At 40.6% G+C, this 23,122-nt stretch overlaps 1 protein-coding gene and 1 long non-coding RNA gene across 3 annotated transcripts in view; one reads left to right on the top strand and one right to left on the bottom strand.

The window, feature by feature from the left end:
* Positions 1-1,781: 1,781 nt before the first annotated feature.
* On the bottom strand, positions 1,782-22,624 carry LOC118404836 (PR domain zinc finger protein 14-like). Of its 2 annotated transcripts, none has more exons than XM_035804204.1 (12): positions 22,539-22,624; positions 10,592-11,101; positions 10,225-10,336; positions 9,963-10,037; positions 9,455-9,615; positions 8,680-8,841; positions 7,977-8,091; positions 7,517-7,598; positions 6,689-6,844; positions 5,990-6,079; positions 5,512-5,705; positions 1,782-4,730 (listed from the first exon to the last, which is right to left on the bottom strand). In XM_035804204.1, the coding sequence occupies exons 2-12, from the start codon at positions 11,072-11,074 to the stop codon at positions 4,531-4,533; spliced, it is 1,830 nt and encodes a 609-aa protein (XP_035660097.1). In that variant the 5' UTR covers positions 11,075-11,101; positions 22,539-22,624; the 3' UTR covers positions 1,782-4,530. The 2 variants fall into 2 exon arrangements, with proteins under 2 accessions (XP_035660097.1, XP_035660098.1); XM_035804205.1 differs by lacking the exon at positions 22,539-22,624 and adding an exon at positions 14,891-15,043.
* LOC118404840 overlaps positions 8,796-23,122 on the top strand; it is a 35,525-nt gene continuing 21,198 nt past the window's right edge. The window contains exons 1-2 of the long non-coding RNA XR_004829816.1: positions 8,796-8,939; positions 22,553-22,696. This is a non-coding gene — a long non-coding RNA (uncharacterized LOC118404840). The remainder of the gene's footprint in view (positions 8,940-22,552; positions 22,697-23,122) is intronic.

Genomic DNA, 23,122 nt, shown 5'->3' with positions numbered 1-23,122 from the left:
TAGTGTATTCGGCCCGTGACCGAGAGGTCGCCGGTTCGAATCCGCCTGCCGTGTTGCCGGTCTTGTGCCCTTGGGAAAGGCACTTTACACGACTTTCCTCACTTTACTCAAGTGAAAAATGAGTCGTCCCTCGGATAGGACGTTAAATGGAGGTCCCGTGTATGGGGAGAGCCATACCCTATCACCCCGACCAATCGAATGGGGACATCCCTCGCGAATGTGCACACTCCTCTAGAAAAGAGGACACTCCTCGACTTTCAAGGGGGCGCTCCTCTGGGCAAGGGGATGTTCCTCCCTCAATTAGGGGACGCTCCTCCGGAAATGGTATGTTTACCGGGCATAGGGGACGTCCCTCCAACACCCCCGCCGGCCCGTGGAATCGGCCGAAAACCCGACAAATCCCTTTCTAGTTCATCTAAATCACAACATCCAAAACTTTAACCCCGTCAGTGCTCTCGACAAACGTCATACCTCGCCAGGTAATGATAGTTTTTTACTAAAAATTGAGGCATGTTGGAAATAAAGCTGACCGCCGGCAGAACATCACTTCTCTTCAGTGTGTTAAAATGGCGGCGTATCGCACGCCCGGCAAGCACAACATCGAGTTTTAGCCTAAATATCCGCGTGCTTGTCGAGTTTTAAGGCCTCCCTCCCTAACACACGTACATGGGAGAAGTTTCTGAAACGATGTCAGACGTAGTTATCTGTTATGGCCTGTAAAAAGGCCACGGTGTACTGGAAACGCTCGATAACTACGGTTTACCGTGACAGAGAACCGGGCGCCCGTACGTGTGCTGGGGAGGGAAGCCTGTCTCGACAAGCACACGGATCGGTATCGGGCCATGTAGCCGAGTTGTACAAAAAATCCCGAATAACTACGTCTGATATAACGTCCTTGGTCTGACATCGTGTTAGAAACTTCTCCCATGTACGTGTGTTAGGGAGGGAGGCCTTAAAACTCGACAAGCACGCGGATATTTAGGCTAAAACTCGATGTTGTGCTTGTCGGGCGTGCGATACGCCGCCATTAAAACACTGAAGAGAAGTGATGTTCTGCCGGCGGTCAGCTTTATTTCCAACATGCCTCAATTTTTAATCAAAAACTATCATTACCTGGCGAGGTGTCATGTTTGTCGAGAGCACTGACGGGGTTAAAGTTTTGGATGTTGTGATTTAGATGAACTAGAAAGGGATTTGTCGGGTTTTCGGCCGATTCCACGGGCCGGCGGGGGTGTTGGAGGGACGTCCCCTATGCCCGGTAAACATACCATTTCCGGAGGAGCGTCCCCTAATTGAGGGAGGAACATCCCCTTGCCCAGAGGAGCGTCCCCTTGAAAGTCGAGGAGTGTCCTCTTTTCTAGAGGAGTGTGCACATTCGCGAGGGATGTCCCCATTCGATTGGTCGGGGTGCCTATGCACGTTAAAGAACCCGCCACATGTGCGAACATCCACCCGAGCGGATCAAACCATTCCGGCCAAAATAGGGGTAGGGAATCTCCCGAGCAGCCCTGACGTAACCCCTGCTTCGCCTATTAGGTCAGTTAGTCCTCACTCATAGTGAGCAATTTGGCTGGTCTCAATCATGATGTTTCTGACCTAGGGCCGCGGAGTTGCTGTTACAGTTCCAATCACGTAACCCGTAACATTGGGTGGCCTTCAGGCCTTGTTACGTGGTGACCATTGAGTAAAAAATAAATAAAAAAAAAAGGGTCACCCCGCAGATAAAGGTGAACTTGCGTTATCTACCTGGCACAATGTTTACAAAGAATGACAACACATTGTAACATTTTAGCATTTTATTCTTGATTTTCCATGTACACATGTAACATTGACATTTAAAAAACATTCATTGATTGTCACATTTAGTAAGCAAAATAAAGTCCTATCGCTGTCAAATACAGTCAAACCTGTACAAGTGACCGCCTCGATAGAAGACCATTACGAACACTTTTTTGTGGTCCTCTAGAGCAAGGACCTCCCTGCTTAGAGATACTTTTTCCATTGACACAAGCATTAAGAATCCTGTCTAGATCTATATTGACCATACAAATCATATTTTAGGGGTCTTATGGGTGGTACTTCTGTACAGAATTTGACCGTAAGAATCAACGATGTAGAAACAATTATATATTACATTGTAACTACATGTATGTTGACCTCTCTAGCCAACAACTAAACAATATTAACTGTATTGTATTATGAAGAGATAAGCTGTTATCCAAATCAAAAATTGGACTCCCCTGAACTTTATACTGAATCGATCAGGCTGTCACGTGACATTCTGCAACTATGACGTCACAAATGGGTCAAATGTTTTAAAAGTCGGTACCGTCCCCCGTTCCGACATCTTGCCGACGTCACATGTACAGAATGTCACGTGACCAGAACAGCTGAAGCGATCCAGTCGAAAATTCCATCGATTTCAGTTTTTTAGTTGGAGTTTACTTTCAGTTTATCTCTTTATACTGTGTTTCACCATCTCTGTTAAATTTCCATGCATATAACCAATGAAACAAACACAAAACAAAAACGGTATAAAAACACTGTATATAAACAATCCGATATCTCACAGTACATATACATGTTTTACACTTTACAACATGATTGTCAATCGGCAAAACGGTTATTATGAAACCTTGACTTCTACATCGTATTCATAGTCTCTATACGGTGGTTGAAACATTTGCTTATCTTTATAAACCTAAATCATTTTGTAACACAGATTTTTCATCACCTTTCTTAGCTTCCTCCATACGAAAATTCGACGTCAGTTGTAAACAAGCAGTTTTGGAGCATCACTCTCATTAGTCAAATCAAGTATAAGTCGTCTACCCAGCGACTGTAGGTCTAAAACTTTATGAAATGCTTAAAATCACAATACCAATCTTCCAATACAGAACCGACAGACTGTCTATTTGCTTTTTCATAAAACTCAGAATTTTTCCATAAAAAACGCGGAATACGTTACGGACAATATAAACACCATTCTGAATTTAAATGACACATTTTGTATAAATAGAGGTACAAAAACAACAACCATAGTTGGTCAAGTCAAGCTCCTTGGTCAAGTACAAAGTAAATAACAATATAAAATGTTCCATATATGGGGATACTTATAACCTAACCAATCAGAACATAGACCCTGTCAATAAAGCACGCTGATTGGTCCAAACATAATCACAGTTCTCAACATTCCCCAAAAAGACACAGACCGTTCTTCAATAGTGTCCCTTTCCAATGAACACTTCCTTTTACGGATATCACAGAAAACTTTTTGAAAATCGTTAAGTTTCACAACATTGGTAGCAAATCCATGAATAAACTTCATTTGCATATGTACATCATCACACCATCGAGGTAACGTTCAATTCTATAAATAGATACATACAGTACGTCCGATGCCATTTTGTATGACCAAACCATACATTTGGGATGGGGGGGGGGGGCATTGTTACAAAATAATAATTTTTTCTCCCTAAGAGCATTTGGTTTCACCCTTCTAATTGATAATGTGCGTTAACCAGTTTTCATTGGCTAGTTTTGATTTGGGCCTGTTTTCGAACAGAATTATACATCATAAAACCAATATGACTCATAGCCATAGCCATTGTCTGTTTTAAATTAAAGATTTATTAGTAAATTTGTTATGTAACTGCGCACTAGTGCCAAATTTGTATCAATGCAACAGATCCAACCGTGTAGCTTCTTGTTTAATACGAAAAACGTTTCCCTTAAAAATGTCTGAAGTGCGGAGCGCCTAAGATTAATTTTATGGCCGTCAAAATTATACAAAATTCCCTGAGATGTTCTTGGCGTCTTAATAATGGCACAAAATGGTACAAAGTCCAGTCTTCAAACTATTCACGAGATAAAATTTACTCTTCTTCAACTTTTCCCCTCTTGTTTTCCTCTTTTACTTTCAGTTTTAGCTCTTCTTGGAAAACTGCTTTCTATATTACAAAACGCAATGTTTCGTTGATAAATTTTTCCCCGGTTGAAAAAATCCAGTGATGCCAGATATGATGTCAGTATCTATCCTCGGAGACATGTAAAAATTAAGAGTCAGTTTTACTATTCACACGGATTTCTCAGTGAATATCTACACACTGTATACTATTGATTCAAATGTGCCACATACGGCAACAGCATTGAAGGCGTTACACCAACGAATGGCATTTGAATCTTTTGATTCTTTACGTAGAGCCCGAGCAAATCAAGTCTAGCATTTTTCTTTAACGAACATACTTTTGTCGTTTGAATGCATGTAAAGGCCAGTGCAAGTATCCAACTGCGCATGCGGAGGTCAAAGGTGAAAGCCCCATAGACATGAACAAAACAAGTCTTCGTGTTTCACGTACAGACCAACCGACGGTAGTCGTATATATCTGGACATGACATGCAAAAGTATGGTCTTTGTGAAATTTGGCAATTGTGACTTATTATCAGGGGCCACATTCACATTTGACTTGCGGATGCGTTGATAGGCGTGATATTCATAAACTGCATTCTAGCAAAAAAGTTCTTTCAGATTCAAACTTCTATGTCCAACTCCTGTTTCTGAATGGCGACAAGAGACGAGGCACCGCCATTTGTGGCCATCTGATTGGCGGACATGTCCATGTCGTCATCATCACCCTCGATGGAGCAGTCCAATCGGAGGCAGTGGCGGTCACGTGATGAGGGGCTGAAGAAGCCTTTCCCACACTTTTCACAGGTGTATGGCTTCTCACCTGAAATGATTGACACAGAGAAATAATGATTAGATTTTTTTTTGATTGAACAGCATGGTAATATGAGACTCACATGGAAGTTCATAGATTGCTTTGTGGAAAAGCATAAACCGTTCCGCAACTAAAAAAAAATTCATGGCAACTGAACAGTATTACTTTAAGAGAGGGAATAATAAGGCAATGAAATCAGGGCTTTCCTCATTCTTCTAACCGGGACGGGGGCCGATACCTAAATCCAGTATTTACCTTTGACCCATTGCTCTGAAGAAGTTTCTACTCCTGTCGGCGTGGCCACCAATAAGCTGTCAGCCAATCAGGAAATCGCCTATATAAATCGATTTTTTTTTTCCTTCTTAGCTCAAGCCAGTTCTCTGATTGGCTGACAGCTGGCTAATGGTCACGCCCACAAAGGTGGAAACCTCGGCCGGGTTAAGCAGAGCCGACCCAAAGAAATATTGTATAGGCCGGGGACATTGCTTTGCATATCAGAACGAGAGTTCCAAGAGCACAATACCTTCCTTTTCACAACTGCTATTCACCTACTAATTACCTGGAATATATCTATTAGCAACTTCTCGAGTTATGTTGCCCACAAACAAACACATAAAACACAAAGCCCAGTGCAGTATTGTAGGTAAAACACTTTTTAGACTTGACCTTCATTCTAACCACTACACACCTGCCAAGTATCACTAAGATCCATTCACAACTTCTCGAGTTACATGCTGTTGACCAAAAACCTTGTCGTAACTGAAAACATGGCCTTCTTGGGACTACCCACCGGTATGTGTGTTCATGTGGAACTTGAGCTCGTAGGGCTGTGCGAAGAACTTGCCGCAGACGCTGCAGGCGCACGGCTTCTCGCGGGTGTGTGTCCGCCGCACGTGGCTGTCGTGCGCGGCGTGGGACGCGAAGGCCTTCCCGCAGTGCTTGCACTTGAACGGCTTCTCTCCGCTGTGCTGGCGGATATGCGTCCTGTTGGGAAAGAAGAATAAACAACAGTTAGCCACATGCTCCTTCAAGGTTGTGAATTTACTCTTAAGTGCCAGAACGTGGGCAATCTTTTGGGATCCGTAAGTGGTAAGTACCGCCTCCGTACGAACTCGTAGGGAATCCGACGCATAGAGGAGCACACAGACACGCCGCAGAACCGTACGTGCAGGCAAAACTTTGTATGCCATCAGGCTGCGCGGATAGCGACAAAATGTAGAAAGAGGAAAAGACTATATATATGTACAATGATGTTGGAAATGTCATACCGTAAGATACTGGACGCGGTGAAGGCCTTGCTGCAGTACACACACTTGTATGGTCTTTCTCCACTGTGGACTCGCATGTGCTTGTTCAAGCTGAAATATACATGTAGAAATAACGGTTAACACAAAACTGTAGTACAGAGTCATCATCTCCAGTCTTTAATTGTGTATACATGGTTGACTATTTCCAGCACTGATTCTTCTTTCCCTCCACCATTTCCATCTCTCTCTTTCTCCCCCTCTCTCTCCATGCATACATGTGTTTGAAGCTGTCTGGGGGTATTTTCTATCATGATTGCATCTGCAATGCCGTCTGACACTATCAATGATGGTTTCTGCAATATGCCGTCTGAAGTTGATGGCGCAGCAACGCCACCTACCTGGATGACTGGGAGAAGCACTTCCCACGCACTTGTGTTTTAAAATGTCTGAAGGTATATCTATCATGATTGTATCTAAAATGCCGTCTGAAACTAACAATGCTAGTCTGCAATGCCGTCTGAAAAAATGTTGACCGCGCAACAGCGCCACCTGCCTCGATGACTGTGAGAAGCAGTCCCACAGACAGGGAACTTGTGTTTTAAAATGTCTGGTATACCTATCATGATTATATCTGATGTATGATTGTATGTGTCTGAAACTAGCAATGCAATTCTGCAATACCGTCTGAAAAAAAGTTGACCGCGCAGCAGCGCCACCTACCTGGATGACTGTGAGAAGCACTTCCCGCAGACGGAGCACTTGTGCGGGCGGTGCTTCTCGTGCACGTGGAGAATGTGGATCCTCAGGCGGTCGCGCTTCTCGAACGAGCGAGTGCAGAGGTGGCACGGAAACTTGCGGTCGCCTTGATCGACACATCTAAACAAAACAACAACAACAACAAAAGTTTACAATCTTTCCAGACAGTTACCTCTTCAATTACAATGCAGTGCAGTTACTGTGCAGATATATGTAACATTCGTTGATAGATTCATACGGTTAATAGATTATAAGACACCAATCTGAATCTTGACGGTTTGAAAGTAATTTTTTTACAAGGTATTGCATAGATTCAGATCTACGCATGATCAAGTCTAGTAAGTCTTCAAAAGAAGTGTTATGAGAAATGCCAAACAAAGAGTTTGATGCTTTGAAATAATGCCAAAAGGTTACAATACAACATAGTATGCATGGTTATCTTTAGAGACTAATCGTCAAAACTAGCTAGCTTTGTGTTTAGCATGTTTAAGATAAAACATTCGGAATAATTAGGAAACGTTACACAGCAAATTTCCTTATTCACAAGCGGCATAATACATACAAGAACAGCTTCAACAGTTTCTACTGCACACTGCAGTGCTAGGCGTCGCTACTGCAACTCTACAAATGCGGTCCCAAACGGTAAATATTGTCCTATTTATCATTACCCTGAGGAAGACGACGGACTGTCACAGAAACGCCAGCTGTTGCTGTAGATATTTCAGAATCTTGCTATACATCTATTTACATGATGAAATTATCACTGAGTTAGAAGCATAGTTTACCACCTACCTAGTGTATTTGAGGTGCTTGTCTCTGTAGTACTTGTAGGCAAACACCTTGCCACATCTGTCACACGTGTAGCCTTCTTTGGCTAGATAGAAAAGAGAAGAGTCAAAGTTAGCAATCATTTAGATACTAAACGTAGCAAATCTACTAGGTCACGGGGTCTATTTGTTGCCGGGTCCTTGATTGAGTTAAACTGAGAGCTTTAAGAAAAATTCAGGGACCCCGCCGTGCCCCAAAATAGCCCGGTAGGAACGATGTGTTCCAAGGGGAATCCTATTGGTCAAGCCCCAAAGTGCAGGAAAGGAACCCATTAACTTTCCGGGGGTCCTTTTTACCAAATTGGACCTCAGCAATACACAGTACCGCCGACTCTCCCAGCCCCCCGAAAGGACTAGGATGGTTGATATTCTTTACAAAGAAAAAGTTAATATAAATCATATTACAGAAGGACATCATTGCTCACCTTCGCCGTTTTCCGCCACCGCCCCAGCACCGCTGTCCGCCATCTCTTTCAGCGCTACCGGAATCCCCATGAACTGCAGGTAGCAGTCCCCGTACCACACCAGGAGCTCAGCACCCTGTAAGTAAAACATCAACCATAACATTTTTATCAACCATGCACGCTTTGAACATAAACTATAACGGTAACATTTGCAAGCAAATTCACAAATTCATGTCTGCCACCACAAGGTCTAGCCTAACAAACTACTGCTCTATTTATTCCTACGTATACTCAGACAGAATTCCTATATGTATACAAATGGTGACCAGCCCCTCCAGCTCTGTCCTGCCACTTGCTACATAATGTAATGGAACTCCACCGAATGACAGCCGTCATTGACCTTATTTGTTTGGAGACGAAAATTGAGCAAAAACAGTATGTTTCCCTTCCCTGAAGTTAAACATCGCAAGCTTTGTGTTTAACCAATGAATTTGGCATTTACTCCTTAAGAAAACGGCGTATGAAGCGTTGAAAGTTGCGTCTTTTTTCTGTCATGACTTGAATATCTACGCATTCGGTGGCTACATCCATGTCGTTGCAAGTGAAGTAAATTCTTCACAAATTCCATGAACGCTGCAGTGCAGACTGTTTCTGCTAGGAGCGCTTTTACGCGTGAAAAGTTAGTGCAGGTGAAACTGTCATAGACTGTTTTGAAGTACAGTACCTGTGGAATTTCTTTGCAGGCTTCGTAGTAGATCTGCCCCTCGCACTGAATGGCGATCAGGTTCTGCTCCTGCGCGTACCGGGCACAGTTGACGTACGCCATCCAATTTCCCGTCGGCCCCCGCCCGTCGATCATGTGACTTAGCTTGCCATCTTGGAAGATCTGAAATCAAGATGGCGGATGAGATTTGGAGAACTTCAAAGAAAACTTTCCTACTGTTTATACAACAACCATTGGACTTGGCGTCAAACAAGATTGGGGTAAGTTGGCAACAATAATTTGCATTATCTCTTTGTTGCTAAGCTATATTCATATTTGTACTGTGACGTTTGTCAAGTGGCTGAGAGTTTGATATAAGTTTGTTCAACTCTAATGCAAGATTTGAAATCTAACTCAATATAGTACGATTATTTGTTTGCTCCGCTCCATGAGAACTGCGATACATGTATTACAATCAGTTGCCGGTCAATTTGTTTGTTTTGGTGCCCAGCTACATGACTATAATGCAGAGTGGCCGAGTCGGGTCTTATGTCAGGTGAAACGGGTGTAATAGGTCTAGTAGAATTGGAAGTAAGGTTTGGCTTCGATCCAATGGCGTTGTAGTTGGTTGCACCCACACAGTTATCAAATAAAACGTCAAGCTGTTAGGATACCCACTTAGACTTAGAACTTGTTTCTATTTACTTTAAAATTTGCTTCGTCATCCTTTAAGTTTAATCATTTGTTATCGTGAAGTTAACATTATTCAAAGGAAAGAATAAAAAAGGTGTGTTACCTCCCACATATGGCTGTTGTCGTCGTCAGTCTTGATCTCACTGATGTTGATGATTTTACCCACGAAGGGACCGAAGCGAGTGCCTTTCGGGATGGCCGCCTGTTTGCAGTACACGCCGAAGTGTTTTGTTGACGTGAATCGCGTCTGGAAAAATCCAAGCCCTAAGAAAAAACAAATTATGTATTAACATAACTGGTAACAAAAATGAACAGATGTGAGATGCAACTACCTTTACGGAGGAAAACAATTCTCAATATGATAGTATTACACCTGGCGAAATTTCATAAATCATGCATATTCAACGAATGGATTCAAGTATTTCACTTCAAACTTAAACTCTGTTCACAACAAGTGAAGAATCGACATCACATATTTAGTTACAACGCAGTCCAAGAACTACAGATTTTTTTGTCGAATAGACCTGTCGGAATTTTACACAAAATGCTACATTATTTTGTAAACATTTGTGTTTGTTTGTTTGTTTGTTTGTTTACTTTTGATTTCTTACCTTCGGGCAAATCCAGCATTGCGCGGTTGGCAAGGCTCTTGTCTTTGCCTCTTTGTATCCCTCCCAACGTTGTTTCTGAAAAAGGTTTCATCATTTTAGTTTTAATATATATAGGACAGTTATTTTACTTTTATAGAACAGTCAGCTTAGTTTTTATAGAACAGAAGTTGCATAGTTTGGAGCCTGGAGATAGTGCTATTGAAATCATTACAGTTAATGTATGTCAAAAGCTTTTGACTTTAAACTTTCAATAAAAACATACCTCTATGCTCGGCCTCAGTTTCGGCAAACCGGATGCCCGAGATGGCATGACCCGGAAGTACTTCGTTGATCTGGTTTCGGACATATCCATAAAGGACGGCATCGACCTCCTCCTATAAACGTCAATAAAAAAAATGCCATGAGATCATAGACATTTTTTATAACTGTTATTTTTTATAACTGTTGCTGTTAACATTCACTAGATATTACTCCGAATTTATGAGTGCGTATGTGTGGGGGTGCTTAGTGTTCAAAGTTTTATGAAGTTGTAATTATAACGTTAACTGAAAAAGTTACAGGTGCAAGATGGTAAAAAGAAGTGAGTTCTATAATACAATTTTTCGACGCTACCAAATTTTGCCGCGCACCTGTGAAAACTGGAGGGAGATGCTGGGCGTTGGGCCGCGGGGGGTCATGGGAATCGGTGACGTCAGCCCCAGGTCTCTTCTCATCCGGGCCTCCATCAACATCCGGGTCTCCAGCGGGATGTGAGCAGGGAGGGGAACCGGAATGGGCGCCATCATGGCGTCCTTGGCGGCTCGCATGTCGTGCGGTTTGGTTTCCCCTTTCATCCCGTTAAAGAGCCCCATGGAAGCTAGAGACTTGTGAATGCCGTACAGCCGCGGCCCTGCGTTCATCGGGTACCCTCTAATTGGAGTTTGGTTACTCGTTGATAAGATTGGTCTCGCTAGAGCGCTCTTCAAAGAGGCGGCCATGTTGGAGTTGGCGTGGTTGGTTGTGGAGACCATCTCGGGCGAGGAAGAAGACGACTTCACTTCGGTTTCACGGATTCCTCCGTTGACTCGGCCTTCTTGTGTGGATCGAGACTTCGTAGTCAACTCTAGCGCCATCTTTTTTTAACGCTGTGCTCTATTTATCTGTTGAAAAAAAATTCACCCATAAAGAAATTGAAAACACCAATGATTTGTTTAATACAAAGTTGCTCAAGCAGCGCAGCAAGTTTGACCAAGGAGGTTGAAAAAAAGGTTCAACCTCCTTGGCTTGATAAAGTTGAGTAACTTTTGCGTCGTGGATTCCATTACACGTATCTGGATGTCCAGAGTGGGTTTCTCGCTGAAGATGTGGTACGTTAAAACGTTAGCGTTGTCGCAGTGTCTTAAATTCTATATGTGTTAATACCCTTAACTTCATAATGAGAATGTCTTGAAAACGTACAAGTATGACTAGAAAGACGACAAAACATACAATGCGTAAAAAGATTCGGTTTTTATCGATGACATTCTTCGAGCGCTCTGTCAAATCGCTCGGCGGCGGCAACGCCGTCAAGTGTCGCAGCTTCAGTGAAACAACCGCCTTAATTTCATCGACGTACTAATGAGATTGTTTTCTTACTACCTCAAATAGCAAAAATGAAAAAAAAAAGATATTTTAAACCATGCAACTTTGTAAAACGTGGTTAAGGATAGAAATGTCATTTTAACTTGCGAAGGAATAGACCGATCCTGACTGTCCATCACAATTAGCACTTCAGCCAATGCGAAGGAAATGCAATTAACTGTTTAACCAATGAGAGTGGCTGCATGCGTTTTGTATTTCTACATTGACACAGAGGCCATTGTGCTGATATACTAAATATTTGAAATTTCTCCAAGGAAATGTTGACATAATTACCACATGCATTCTAAAGGTAAAAGAAATACCATAATATGAAGGAGTTGCAAGCTTTAACAAAACCCTCGTATCATACTTATATACTTATGATAACATCATCATAAAAGGCATAATCTTTCGAATATATCAGTAAGTATACCAATCAAGCAAAACATTTACAAATGATCCATAAACTATGGTATCTAGTATTACTATGAGTGACAGGATGACTCGAACTATGGATTATGGAGGTAATATTTGGTATACTATTATTTGTAATACAAGTATTCTTTAGTTCAATTCACACTTCTAGCACTCATGGCGCCATACGGACAAGCTCTCTTGTCTTGTTACAAAGGATGTCTAAGCAGGTCAGACAGCGTTGGACAATAGTCCAAGTCACAACTGAATATCTGAATTACACTAAAAGGTTGTAGGGACTTAACTTAAGCCGTTGTAATGCCATAGAACCACCACAACGTTTCTGTTTGCTTTCACGAGTTTTTTGCGTTACCTTTGCTTCACATTCCAGTGTATACACAATATAAAAGGCTATTCGAGTCGCTGTTCACTATGAGACCTGGTAAGGTAAATGCAGAAACGTTCGTTGTGCTTTCATGTTGGCGGTGCATGGCCGCATCACTGAAAACTACCGCAAACATTTTACTTCTGCTTGCGCCGCCTATAGATACGGTAGCTCTTTCTCACTACATGAACATACTATAGATTGTAACAGTATTATAAGGAGGAAATGTTTCTGGTACTTGCTATAATGAAGACACACGAATACTTTCCTATCCGTTTCTTTAGTTCGCATTTCTCCATACGACCTACTGTATAACACCATGGTAGAAATGTAGTACTGTGTTAGGTATATAGAGGAAAGATTCGGTTCGATCATCAGTGACAGGTCAAAGTCAAAAGTAGACTTTTCTGTCCGTTTGTAACATCCTTGTCGAGTAACCAGTAAGTGGTTTCCGACTGGCAGTTTGCAGAGGTGAAATTATGAAATGCAGTCCCTTACAGCGTGTCCACTTAGATTTATAAGGAAGGCAACTTTTCTTTATTTGTACTACTTTTTTCTTCGCACGCTCGCATCAGTTTTTGGGTGCCCAGAGTTTGTCATCCATATGATTAATATGGTATGGCCTAAGTGTTCGGGGCAAATATCAGAGTTAGACTTACCCATTTAGAACCTAGTATAGGAAAAATTAAAGCAAGACCGCATTTAAAACCTTAGTATACACAAATTTGGATCTCAAAAAAAATCTTCAGTAGAAAGTTACAGGGGTCTACTTTATCACTATTCAAACTGCGAGAAAAGCCCAAAGCTAGCTCTATTCAAGAACGCTGCATAAGACATATAATGACATTGAAGAAACGTCACCTTTGACCCAGTTTTCTCCTGTATCCATCCGCAGAACCCAACAACTCAGACATCTCCTTACGCCAACTAAACTGAAAGGAATTTTAACCCAAAATGGGAAAACTTAGACCCTACCTGTTCTTTTTATCCAAAAAGCCTTCAAATGGGGTCAAAATTTTCAAGAAAAAGGAGGGTTCTCAATATTTCTAAGTGGTACTAGTTTCTATTGTGAGCCCTTTCACCACGCAACGCAACGCAACTCTAACCCCTGCCACTGTTGTCTGTAACACAGAGATTGACCTTTGAACTCTCAGACAAGTAAGAGACCTCAGTGCCAATTATCTCGAGACGACAAACTACATTCCTTATGTTTATCCTGCGTAAACAATTATGACTAACCCTAATTCCAAACCCACACATAAAATGCAACCAAAAAGAAAACTTCTCTCAATACATATTGCAAAATGGAATGCAGGACTTTGTAACTATAACTACGTTTTCTTTAAGAAATGTAGCCCTAAGAATGTTACCTTCAAAACGATACTGTAAAAATCTTGTGGCAAATCGTAAGACAATGCGTTGGAAAAATAATCACGACTGAGAAAAAGAGAAAGTTTTTAGGAAATTTGACGTAGCAAAAGTATACTATTACACTGTCCATTTGAGGTCTATTATGTAATATTTGGGTCCAGAACTTGAACAAAATCTCCATGTAGATGACATATACAATAACTTTTACAGCATATTTGCATAATTGTGTCATATTTCTGGTGTTTATGAACCATATAAGGTGAGCTGAGTTTTGGAAACCATCTCAAACTACACCCCTCTGTTCTAAACAACAACACACTATGCAATGGTTTAAAACATCACAGTTGGTATAATGCAATCATGTTGTAACCTTCGTCCCAAATATTGGTATGCAATTCTATAGTACTGATCTTACTTACTATGTCAAGAAATGGTATAAAAATCAATGTTCAATATTGTGCTGATGTCACATTGTGAACCTTTAAGAAACTTTTTCAACACCAGATGACTTTTTTAGGGTTAATCCTTCATAGGTTGATATGCTTTTAAAGGGGTCTGTCGAAATCTGAAGCAAGGCTATACACTGTCCTCGACCTACTAAGAATAGCCATACATGAGAATCTTCTCCGCCAACAAAGTTGCAATCATATATATCAAGTAAGGCTTTCCCGCAAACGTCTTCGCTTTGTAAAGAAAGTTAGACTAAGAAATTCTGACTGTCTTTAAGGTGAAAGCACGTAAGATGCGATTAGTATGACTTGTAGTTGTCTGAACCAGGTCATCGTTCTAAGGTACAGAGTGGGGAATGTCGTAAACGTCTTAGAAAAAAGAAAGACAATTAAGATAAGACGTCATAAAGAAGAAGACACTCCCGGTAATGTGTTAAGAAACGTCAGATAAATCTGTGTACTAAAAATTTTGTTTACAATCTTACGTTAATTATGCTTAGAGCACGTGCTTGAAAATACATACAGATCACAATTATGAATTAGAACACTGAAAGAAGAAAAGCAAAACTAGAATCTAGATGCAGTGCTAAAACCATTTTCATGAATCATTTCTAGATTTCGAAGTGTTGTGCTCTGAACATGGTACTGTACATGTAACAGCATATATGGTATGCTACAGAATAGAAAAGTTAAAATACTAACAGACATACCTAGAAATATGGATACCTCTTTAGATTCCGTTCTTGATAGCTCCTTACACCCTCCCAAATAAGAACGTACTCCTTCAAGTGTCGGTATTGAAGTATTCGACCCCTGAATGTTAGCGCATGTCTTGAAGGTTGTCTGTTAGGTAACAAATTATCTTTACCAAAGAAAGTCTATGTGAAAGTTGTCTGAAGCCACGCCCCCAGGATGTCCCAACCTGCCTTACTAGTCTGTAGAGATCAACCTGCTATCAATCAAACGTATTGTTTTGATCATATCAATTGGCCATCTATTTTGGTGTTACATGCATTTCTAATGTAGTTAATATGTAGACAAAATTCTTTGAAATCGCATCATAATAATGTTTTCTCTCTTTACACCTATATCAACTAATGAAAAAAATTCTAATGCGTTTGAACATACTTAGTTATACAAGCACATTTCATTTAGAGGCCCAGAAAGAAGCCCAACCTAGAGTAGTATAGAACCCATGTTTTAGATTAGAATTGAAAGTATTCTCAATGTCACCATGTGAACTTTATGACTACTTCTACACATGTATGACTAGACAACAAAGACTACTATCATTATAGCTTTGCACATTCGCCACAATCTCTATCTCTGGCCTTAGGCATTGTCTAAAACAAGTGAACCTACATTTTGTAAAATTCTGTTGGCTTTTTACGGAAGGGAAATCGCACCAACTATGCCATGCTACTCTAGCTCTTTACCTTTTGCCCCAAGGTAGACGGGTATATTGTCTTAAGTCTGTTCTTTTACTCGTTAAAAGAAATTTAAGGTACATTTTATTACAAATCTCGTCCTTTAAAATACTAGAAGCGAAAGCTTACTGTTTCTCACTCTCTTTTTTCATTTAATGTAGCTGTTGAAGTTTGAATTCCTCGCCATATTAATTTAGCTTAGAGTCCGTTGCCCCCTCATCTTGCAGGACCGGCTTTCAGATCATAGTTTCCAGTTACTGTTTTACATATGGGTCACAGTAATTAGAAAGTGATGCCTTTTCCCCTTATGGTTTTTACCTTCGCCAAAATGTTATGTGTGTGTGTGTGTGTGTGTGTGTGTGTGTGTCCATTGGTTAACATGAAAACTCGAGAAGACATTGATGAATTGTCTTGATATTTGATTTGTACATAGGTCCTGATGAGACCTCAGAATGATGAGATCTCCTAGCAACCTATTATGGTACTGTAGCGGCTCTTCTTATATTTGTTAGAATTTAAAAAAAAAAATGTTGAAATAGAAGATTGGTTTGCTGCAATATTGTGCCGAGTTTCTGCTGAATTTCATAACAAGTCAATGTGTTCTAATAGCTAAAATACCCATTCTGAAGGCTCGTATCCAATGGTTATCATCATTTTGGACAAGTGCGCCACCTTGCAACTGAACTTGGTACTGTATTATACGACAATGTCAGTGTAGATACTAACCCCTCTACACAGCTCTGCAGTTCATGAACAATTACTACTTGATGTAATATTAGATAGCATTATCTTCGTTTCGTTGTACATATCGCTGTCATATCATAAATGTTTTGTACCGTGAAACAGCGGTATTAATTAAAGTGACTGTATGTTTACTTTATTAAACGTTTTTTTTCTGTCCACATGGTAACTAGAGAGCGCCTGAATACATTGTTTAAATTGATATTTGCTATGTGGTCTTCATAAGACCTTGGATTAAAGGTCTCCTAGCGATATGTTTTGGTACTGCAGCGGAACTTTGGCAGGTTTTGGCCCCCTGGCGGTATTTAGGGGTCTGTATTAGTCATTTTCTTTTCAGAATTTGACAAAGAATAACACAAGAAAGCCGTGTTCTTATTGTATATGCATTGCTGAAGAAAAATTATTCTCTGTTTCTTATGTTTTATATTGCAACTTTTTCTTACCCTATGTACAAAAAGTGGCAGAATTTCGTGCTAGCTGTCTTTTGGCTTTGAATTGTTAGTTGTCTGTTTAGGTAGATATATGAGATGGAAAGAGGGAGATAAAGGACAACCTCCTTGCTAATGATATATATTATGATGAAGTCTATCACTGTATTAGAATTGTTCAAATGGTAATAAGATACGCCATATGGCAGTTATTCAAGCAAGGTGATATGATAACGCCATGACAAAACTTTCGAACGTTAGACCAAGCAAGGACATTATATGGACCAAGGAGCTCTGATACTGTAAATGCAGAAACTTTCGCGGTGGATGAATGTTTACGGTTTTCGCGGCCGCCGCTTCATCGCGAATTTAAAACCACCGCGAACATGTTTCCATAACAGTAAGAGACTACAGTATATGGTGCTATCGCGAAATTAAAACCACCGCGAAAAGTGCATTTCCCGCTACCGCGAAATTAAATCTCCGCGAACTTAAATGCATTTACAGTATATAAAAGCTCCTTGGTTAGACGCACCAAATGGGTGTGTCATCAATACCGACGCACATCTATGACGTGTGTAATCTTTGCTTAGATATGCAAATTCCTTCCAAAGCATCCGATCTATCACTGTCCGTCTATTACTCTAACATGATAAACGAGGTTCATCTGAACTTCTGTAAAACCAATTAACTCCGATATAACCCCCAGACCGTCGGGATGATCCCCAGACCCCCGGGGATTGTCTCCAAAACGTAGAGCCCCGCCTTACCGATGTAAACGGTCGAACCTTAGACAGAGATGTTTTGTTATTTTACACTAACAGTAACACAAGGACGGCGCTCTCGTCGTGGCTCGTGCTCTCTCTGCGATGTAGCCTAACTTTTGACAGATCGCCCAACGAATTGCATAAAAACGAATCTTTGTGTGTTTTGATGTTGTTTCAGTCATACCTTTACAGTTCGCTTGATATCCCAAATATAAGATTATACATATAGCCTCCTTTGGTCAGTACATGTATTAACCTTTTCAGAACCCTAATTGATATCAGCCATACAGTTTTGGCTATGTGCGCAGTCTTATAAGTAATCTGTAAGCTGACTCAGTATCTGTAAGCTGACTCTGGTCTGTTTTAGAGTTCTTTTTCTCTGGATACGCTTTTCTTCTGTGCTGTGTATCAGTCTAGTTTCTTCTGTTGTGAAATTTTGCATTCCAAATGTCATATTCCATATATGTCTTCAAAAAAGGAGTCGAACCCAATAACCCAGGATCTAGAGTTAGCTTTTAGTAGTTTTAGACTAGATTAGACACTTGTAATATTGTATTTTACACTGTTTGAATCTTTTATGTTACCTGCAATTAGCCCACGGGCAAGAATTTGCAATAAAACTTGTTATATGAAATAAATCAAGAGTTATACGGATCAAATATAGTTCACAGCGAGATCATGCAGAGCGCGACCACCATCTAGTGAAATAAGGTCCTTTTCAGGAGCTTTTATTTCTCCAGTAAAGATCGATTGATTCAATGCTTTGGATACTTTGCATCGACGCTTCCCTATCTATTGACCAGAGCATCTGTCACTTAGAAACAACGACGACCACACACAAAAACAGACACAAAAAGTACAAGTTCCATTTCAAAGTGAAACAAAAAACCCACGGCGATAATTATACAACACAAAAGACCAACGTGATAATAGAGTTCGATAACTGAATAGAGGTGATAATTACACTAAATCTTACCACGGTCGTCATTGTGTCTTAGCCATTATTCTACGGTTTCTTCCCGAGACTAAGACAATGGCATTAGAGTTTAGGAGACAGACGCGTTCCTCAAGAAAAGAGGACCTGACAAGAGAAAGTGTTAATTGCTGTCCGTGGTAGAATAATTGGCTGGATGGGCAAAATTAACATAACACCATAGCGTGTTCGTTATATGGTTTCTTTTTGTCATAAATATCCTATTCTTAGATTGTCTTCTATTCATTGACTGTCTCAGAAGTAACAGTCTGAAATAATGACTCTACATAAAGGTGATTCTACAATGGCTACCAACAAGTATTCGTTTAGTGTATCACAGTATCATGATATTCTTGAGCCACATGTATTGAGTAGAGAAAGATTTAGAATGGCCAAGTTTTCAGTTATAGCGCAATGGGTTCACGTTGGTGGAAAGAACGGGAGAAATTGGAGACTTTTCTGGCTTGTCGCCAGTGTCTAGTGGTTTGAATTTGCTAGAATCGAAGTTGTTTGTGCCATTTTCATAGAGCTTTTGACGTTTATTACTGCCTTGTTTTTGCTTATATTTGACAAATTAGAAGCGACAGTCTTTTCGTTTTTTTGCAGCAAAAAAAAATTGTAAAAGAAGAAACGTCGAAAGCTGGATCAAATCGTTAAAAGGCCGTACAACGCGTACAAAAGCCGTATGAAACGAATAACAGTTGAAAAGTGATCCTTTCCTGTGTGAGTGAATCAAACCGTACACTCCTATATTACGTACCTTGCGTACTTACATGTACTGTACAAAACTTGTGCGTTACGTGCAAATGTGGTCTACCAGTTATTCCAAATAAACCGAAAAGGTATCATTTTCCGAAAATATTTGTAAAGAAATCAACTACTAGTATGTAAATGGTGATAGACAATTATTATGGCGATGAAAACGGCTAGTGATGTGTATTGGCGCATTGTCTAATATTTGGTTTTCAAACATTCTAGTAGTCGGTTGTCTACATCTAAAGTATGTCCAAAGTATGTTAGATAGTACACTAAAATATACTAGTAGTTTACAACTAAACCGCCCTTGCAGTGTCCCAAAGAAGACGATAGAAGGTCAAAACTTATATGTCACTATTTTCTGTCCCAAAAGAGATGTCTATAAAAAAAATCGTGAAAATAGTTCTCCAGAACAAGATATATAAAAACGAGTTCTGTTACACTACATAGGAACGCCTCTAAGGGGTGTAAAATCTAATAATCATTTTGCAACATGACCACCGCATAGAATATTAGAAAGATCCATACATGACTTATGCTAGCTGTTCAAACACACGCGCGCATGAAGAAACACAGAGAGGGAGAGAAAGACATGCATTCAAGATTCGTACAGGGAAAATATGACCTTCTTGTACAAAGTAATTGGTACCAAAAATGTTGATTTAAACATGCACAAATAGATAAACTGACCCGACAACGCATAGTGCTAGTAAAAAGTCTACTCGCACAAATACTCGACAAAATGTGGGGGATCTTAACCAATATTGAACCAAGGAGCCTCCTTGATTGAACAGAATGGAGGAACAGCGCTAGTCTCAAATTTCAGACAAGTGGTTGGGCTAGAAACGATGAACGGATAGAGCCATTTACACTGAAAGAACGCCGCAAAAATGCCTGGATACTGGTTACAATATTTGGCATTGCCCCTAAGTGTGGATATCAAAATGAACAACTACAGCGAGCTACTAGCTTTCAGTTTGTTTAAAAGAAAGTCACCCACACGCCGCATTACCTGCGTGGTTTGGGTACATGCATTGCATGTCTTTTCTATGGCTTGTGTTCTTTTTTCCCTTTTGCCATTGTTAACAATTGAGACAACTGATTTGGGGTGGTACGATTTGCATATGGCAATCAGCTGGATTTGTCACAGAACAAGACAACAACACACGGGGACAAACAATACCCGCCCCGTTTAGAGTCTATGTTTTATTGGTCAATTTGAATCGTCATTTTTCTCTTCTGACAGATTTCAAAATGTAAATCATGTAGAGAGAAAGCCGTTCAAATTTTGAGCCCGGATTGTAAATATGTTGCGTAATTGCGATACATTTTAATGATTCGTTTTTTCTAGGATCTGTCACCTCTAACAATGCGTTTAAAAATTGTCAGAAATGGAGAACACTATGAATATATTTCTGAAATGAAAAAAAAAATGTAGGAAGTAAGGAAACTGCTCGTAGATTTGTAATCATATCAAACATATGGTATATAATGCATTCCAAATTCGTCATAACCTAAGAACGGGCTTTCATATAATGAAAAAAGGAATAGCAACATAGACGTTAAATCACATTATGTATATGTTGATGAGGAATAGTCTAATTTTTAAAGAGATCGCCGTGTGACTCGATAGTTAGAGCACGGACTGTGAAAGAAACCTTTCAACGTTTTTTTTGTGAAAAAAAAAACGCATTCAAATATCGTCATAACCGATTCTCTAACGCGCGTAATGAAAAATGAAAAAGAAGCAGGGACTAAGAAAATGACAGGCGCAGGCATATAATTACATTATGTGTAACGTTATGGTTTTATATTGATGAGGGAAATTATCTTGTTTCTTTCATAGAGAATGCATTAATAATCGTCGTCATTGAAGAATATTCTGACAAGCTTTTATAAAATGTTTAAAAAAAGAAGTAGCAACTAAGCAAGAAAGAGAATGGCACATAGAAGTGTAAGTATATTATGAATATGGTTTTATGTTAATGAGAAAGATCATCTCCATTCTTTGCAACTCGATATACAAGGCACGAACTGTGAAATAAAGAGACAACATCCGAGCCAACTAAATCGAAAATGATGGAAACGCAACGCAAAGAAACGACCGCTGAGAGACTTTAACCCCGATCGAAAAATGGCCACAGAAACGACAACGCATCCAAGCGTGAAGGAATGAACTGATGAAGCGAAGAGCTAATCCTTATTTCTGCTCCACAGAGACGGTGATCCGTGGAATATGATGAAAAAACATGATCCGGGCCTAGGCGTTTAGAACGGCCCGGCGACGCACTGTTTACTTTGGGCATCGTTGTGGGTCTATTAAAAAGAGAAAGTGTACACAAACGGGCATTCGGGAGTCTCCCACTGGGACAAACTTTATTTTCCGCGCGTGCCCTCTCACAAAAAAACAGCGACTATCCGCTTCATTCTAATAATTGAAATGTACAAGACCCTGCACCTGCATAACCGTTATGAACGCAAAGTACGTACATTTCATTTTGCGGCTGCAATTGCCCCCCTTTGAACCGAAGAACGGTATAAACAAGCTACATTTTCGAGCTGCGTCCGAATATGCTATCACGGCTAATTTAACCCCATATCCTCGGACATTACGATCAAATCCTGCGTAATTTATTTCATCTGACCCTTGCCTATTTTTCACCTGCGATTTCGCGATCACACATTCGGCTTTTTCTTTTAGTATTACACAACTGGAAGCGGTAAGTCGCCCGAAAACGCAACGCGAACCGCAACGTTAGTGGTGATTAATTTCTCGGGGCGGCGCTAACGTGGTAACAAGTTTAAAAGCGGCACCGAACAGTTGTTGGCTATTTAGCGGGGTCGCAAGGTTCAAGCCCCCGAGGTCAATTCAGTCAGTGATCGGTGGTTTTGAATGTGCGAGGGCAATGGGGCGAAATTACCTCCGTGAATTGCTTGCAGTCGCAGTCAATAAAATTTCTTGGTGGCTGGACGAACGATTTAGCCACCGACGCTCCCGTTCCCTTTGTTGTCTGTGCTCTAGCGTTTAGCATATCCACCGTACGCTAGTAAAAACATATCCTCGTAATCAAAATGGGCAACACTCTCATTAATTGGGACGTTAATTTTTATCGCTACTTTTACGTGTCACGGAGTTCTTTTTTACCAATGAGGTTTTAACCGACCGAAACTATTCAAAGGTTTTGTGCTGTTGTTGTTTTGCTTCACCAGAAAGCACAGAAAACCTATACAAACTATTGTGATAAAGGAATGTATACTTTCCTTACCGTATACTTTGCAGAAAGTCACTTGCTGGATATTTTCCGTCGAGTTCAATTCCCGATGGTGACACCGATGGAAGTGCACCTGTCTCTGCGGGCGGACCTGCGACCCGGAACCGACGACTTGGCGGGGAGCACCCGGTGATTTCGCGTGAGGTGGTCAGGTCAGTGGTTTACCATGTTGTGGCATTAGGACCCTGGACTTACTCTCCTGACCTATTTGGGAGACCCCTGACTTGGGACACTGGGCCGTCAATTGGAACATACCACTTCGACATCATAAAAGGGGTAACACAGCCTTGTTTTTAGACTTCAACAAAGTTTTAAGTGCTTACTACACTACGTTCACTAATAGTTACCGTGCACACATCCAGCATTTGCGAATTTGTATACATCTTTCTATTAAGAATTATTAATATGAAAGGGTTTAGAAAAAAATGTCCGCAGTTAGAAAACTAAGCTCACATGGTTTCGCCCATGAGAAAGGTGTAGTACGGGTTCTGAAGTGGTCACTGATTGGTTGAGGTCAGAGTGCGTTGATTACCGGCTATTAACCCTTTTCATCACGCCCCGACCATCGGTCACCACGC

Source organism: Branchiostoma floridae, chromosome 17 (genome assembly GCF_000003815.2).
Source record: "Branchiostoma floridae strain S238N-H82 chromosome 17, Bfl_VNyyK, whole genome shotgun sequence".
NCBI classification, from domain to species: domain Eukaryota; kingdom Metazoa; phylum Chordata; class Leptocardii; order Amphioxiformes; family Branchiostomatidae; genus Branchiostoma; species Branchiostoma floridae.
This window is presented reverse-complemented; position numbering and strand designations above follow the sequence as displayed.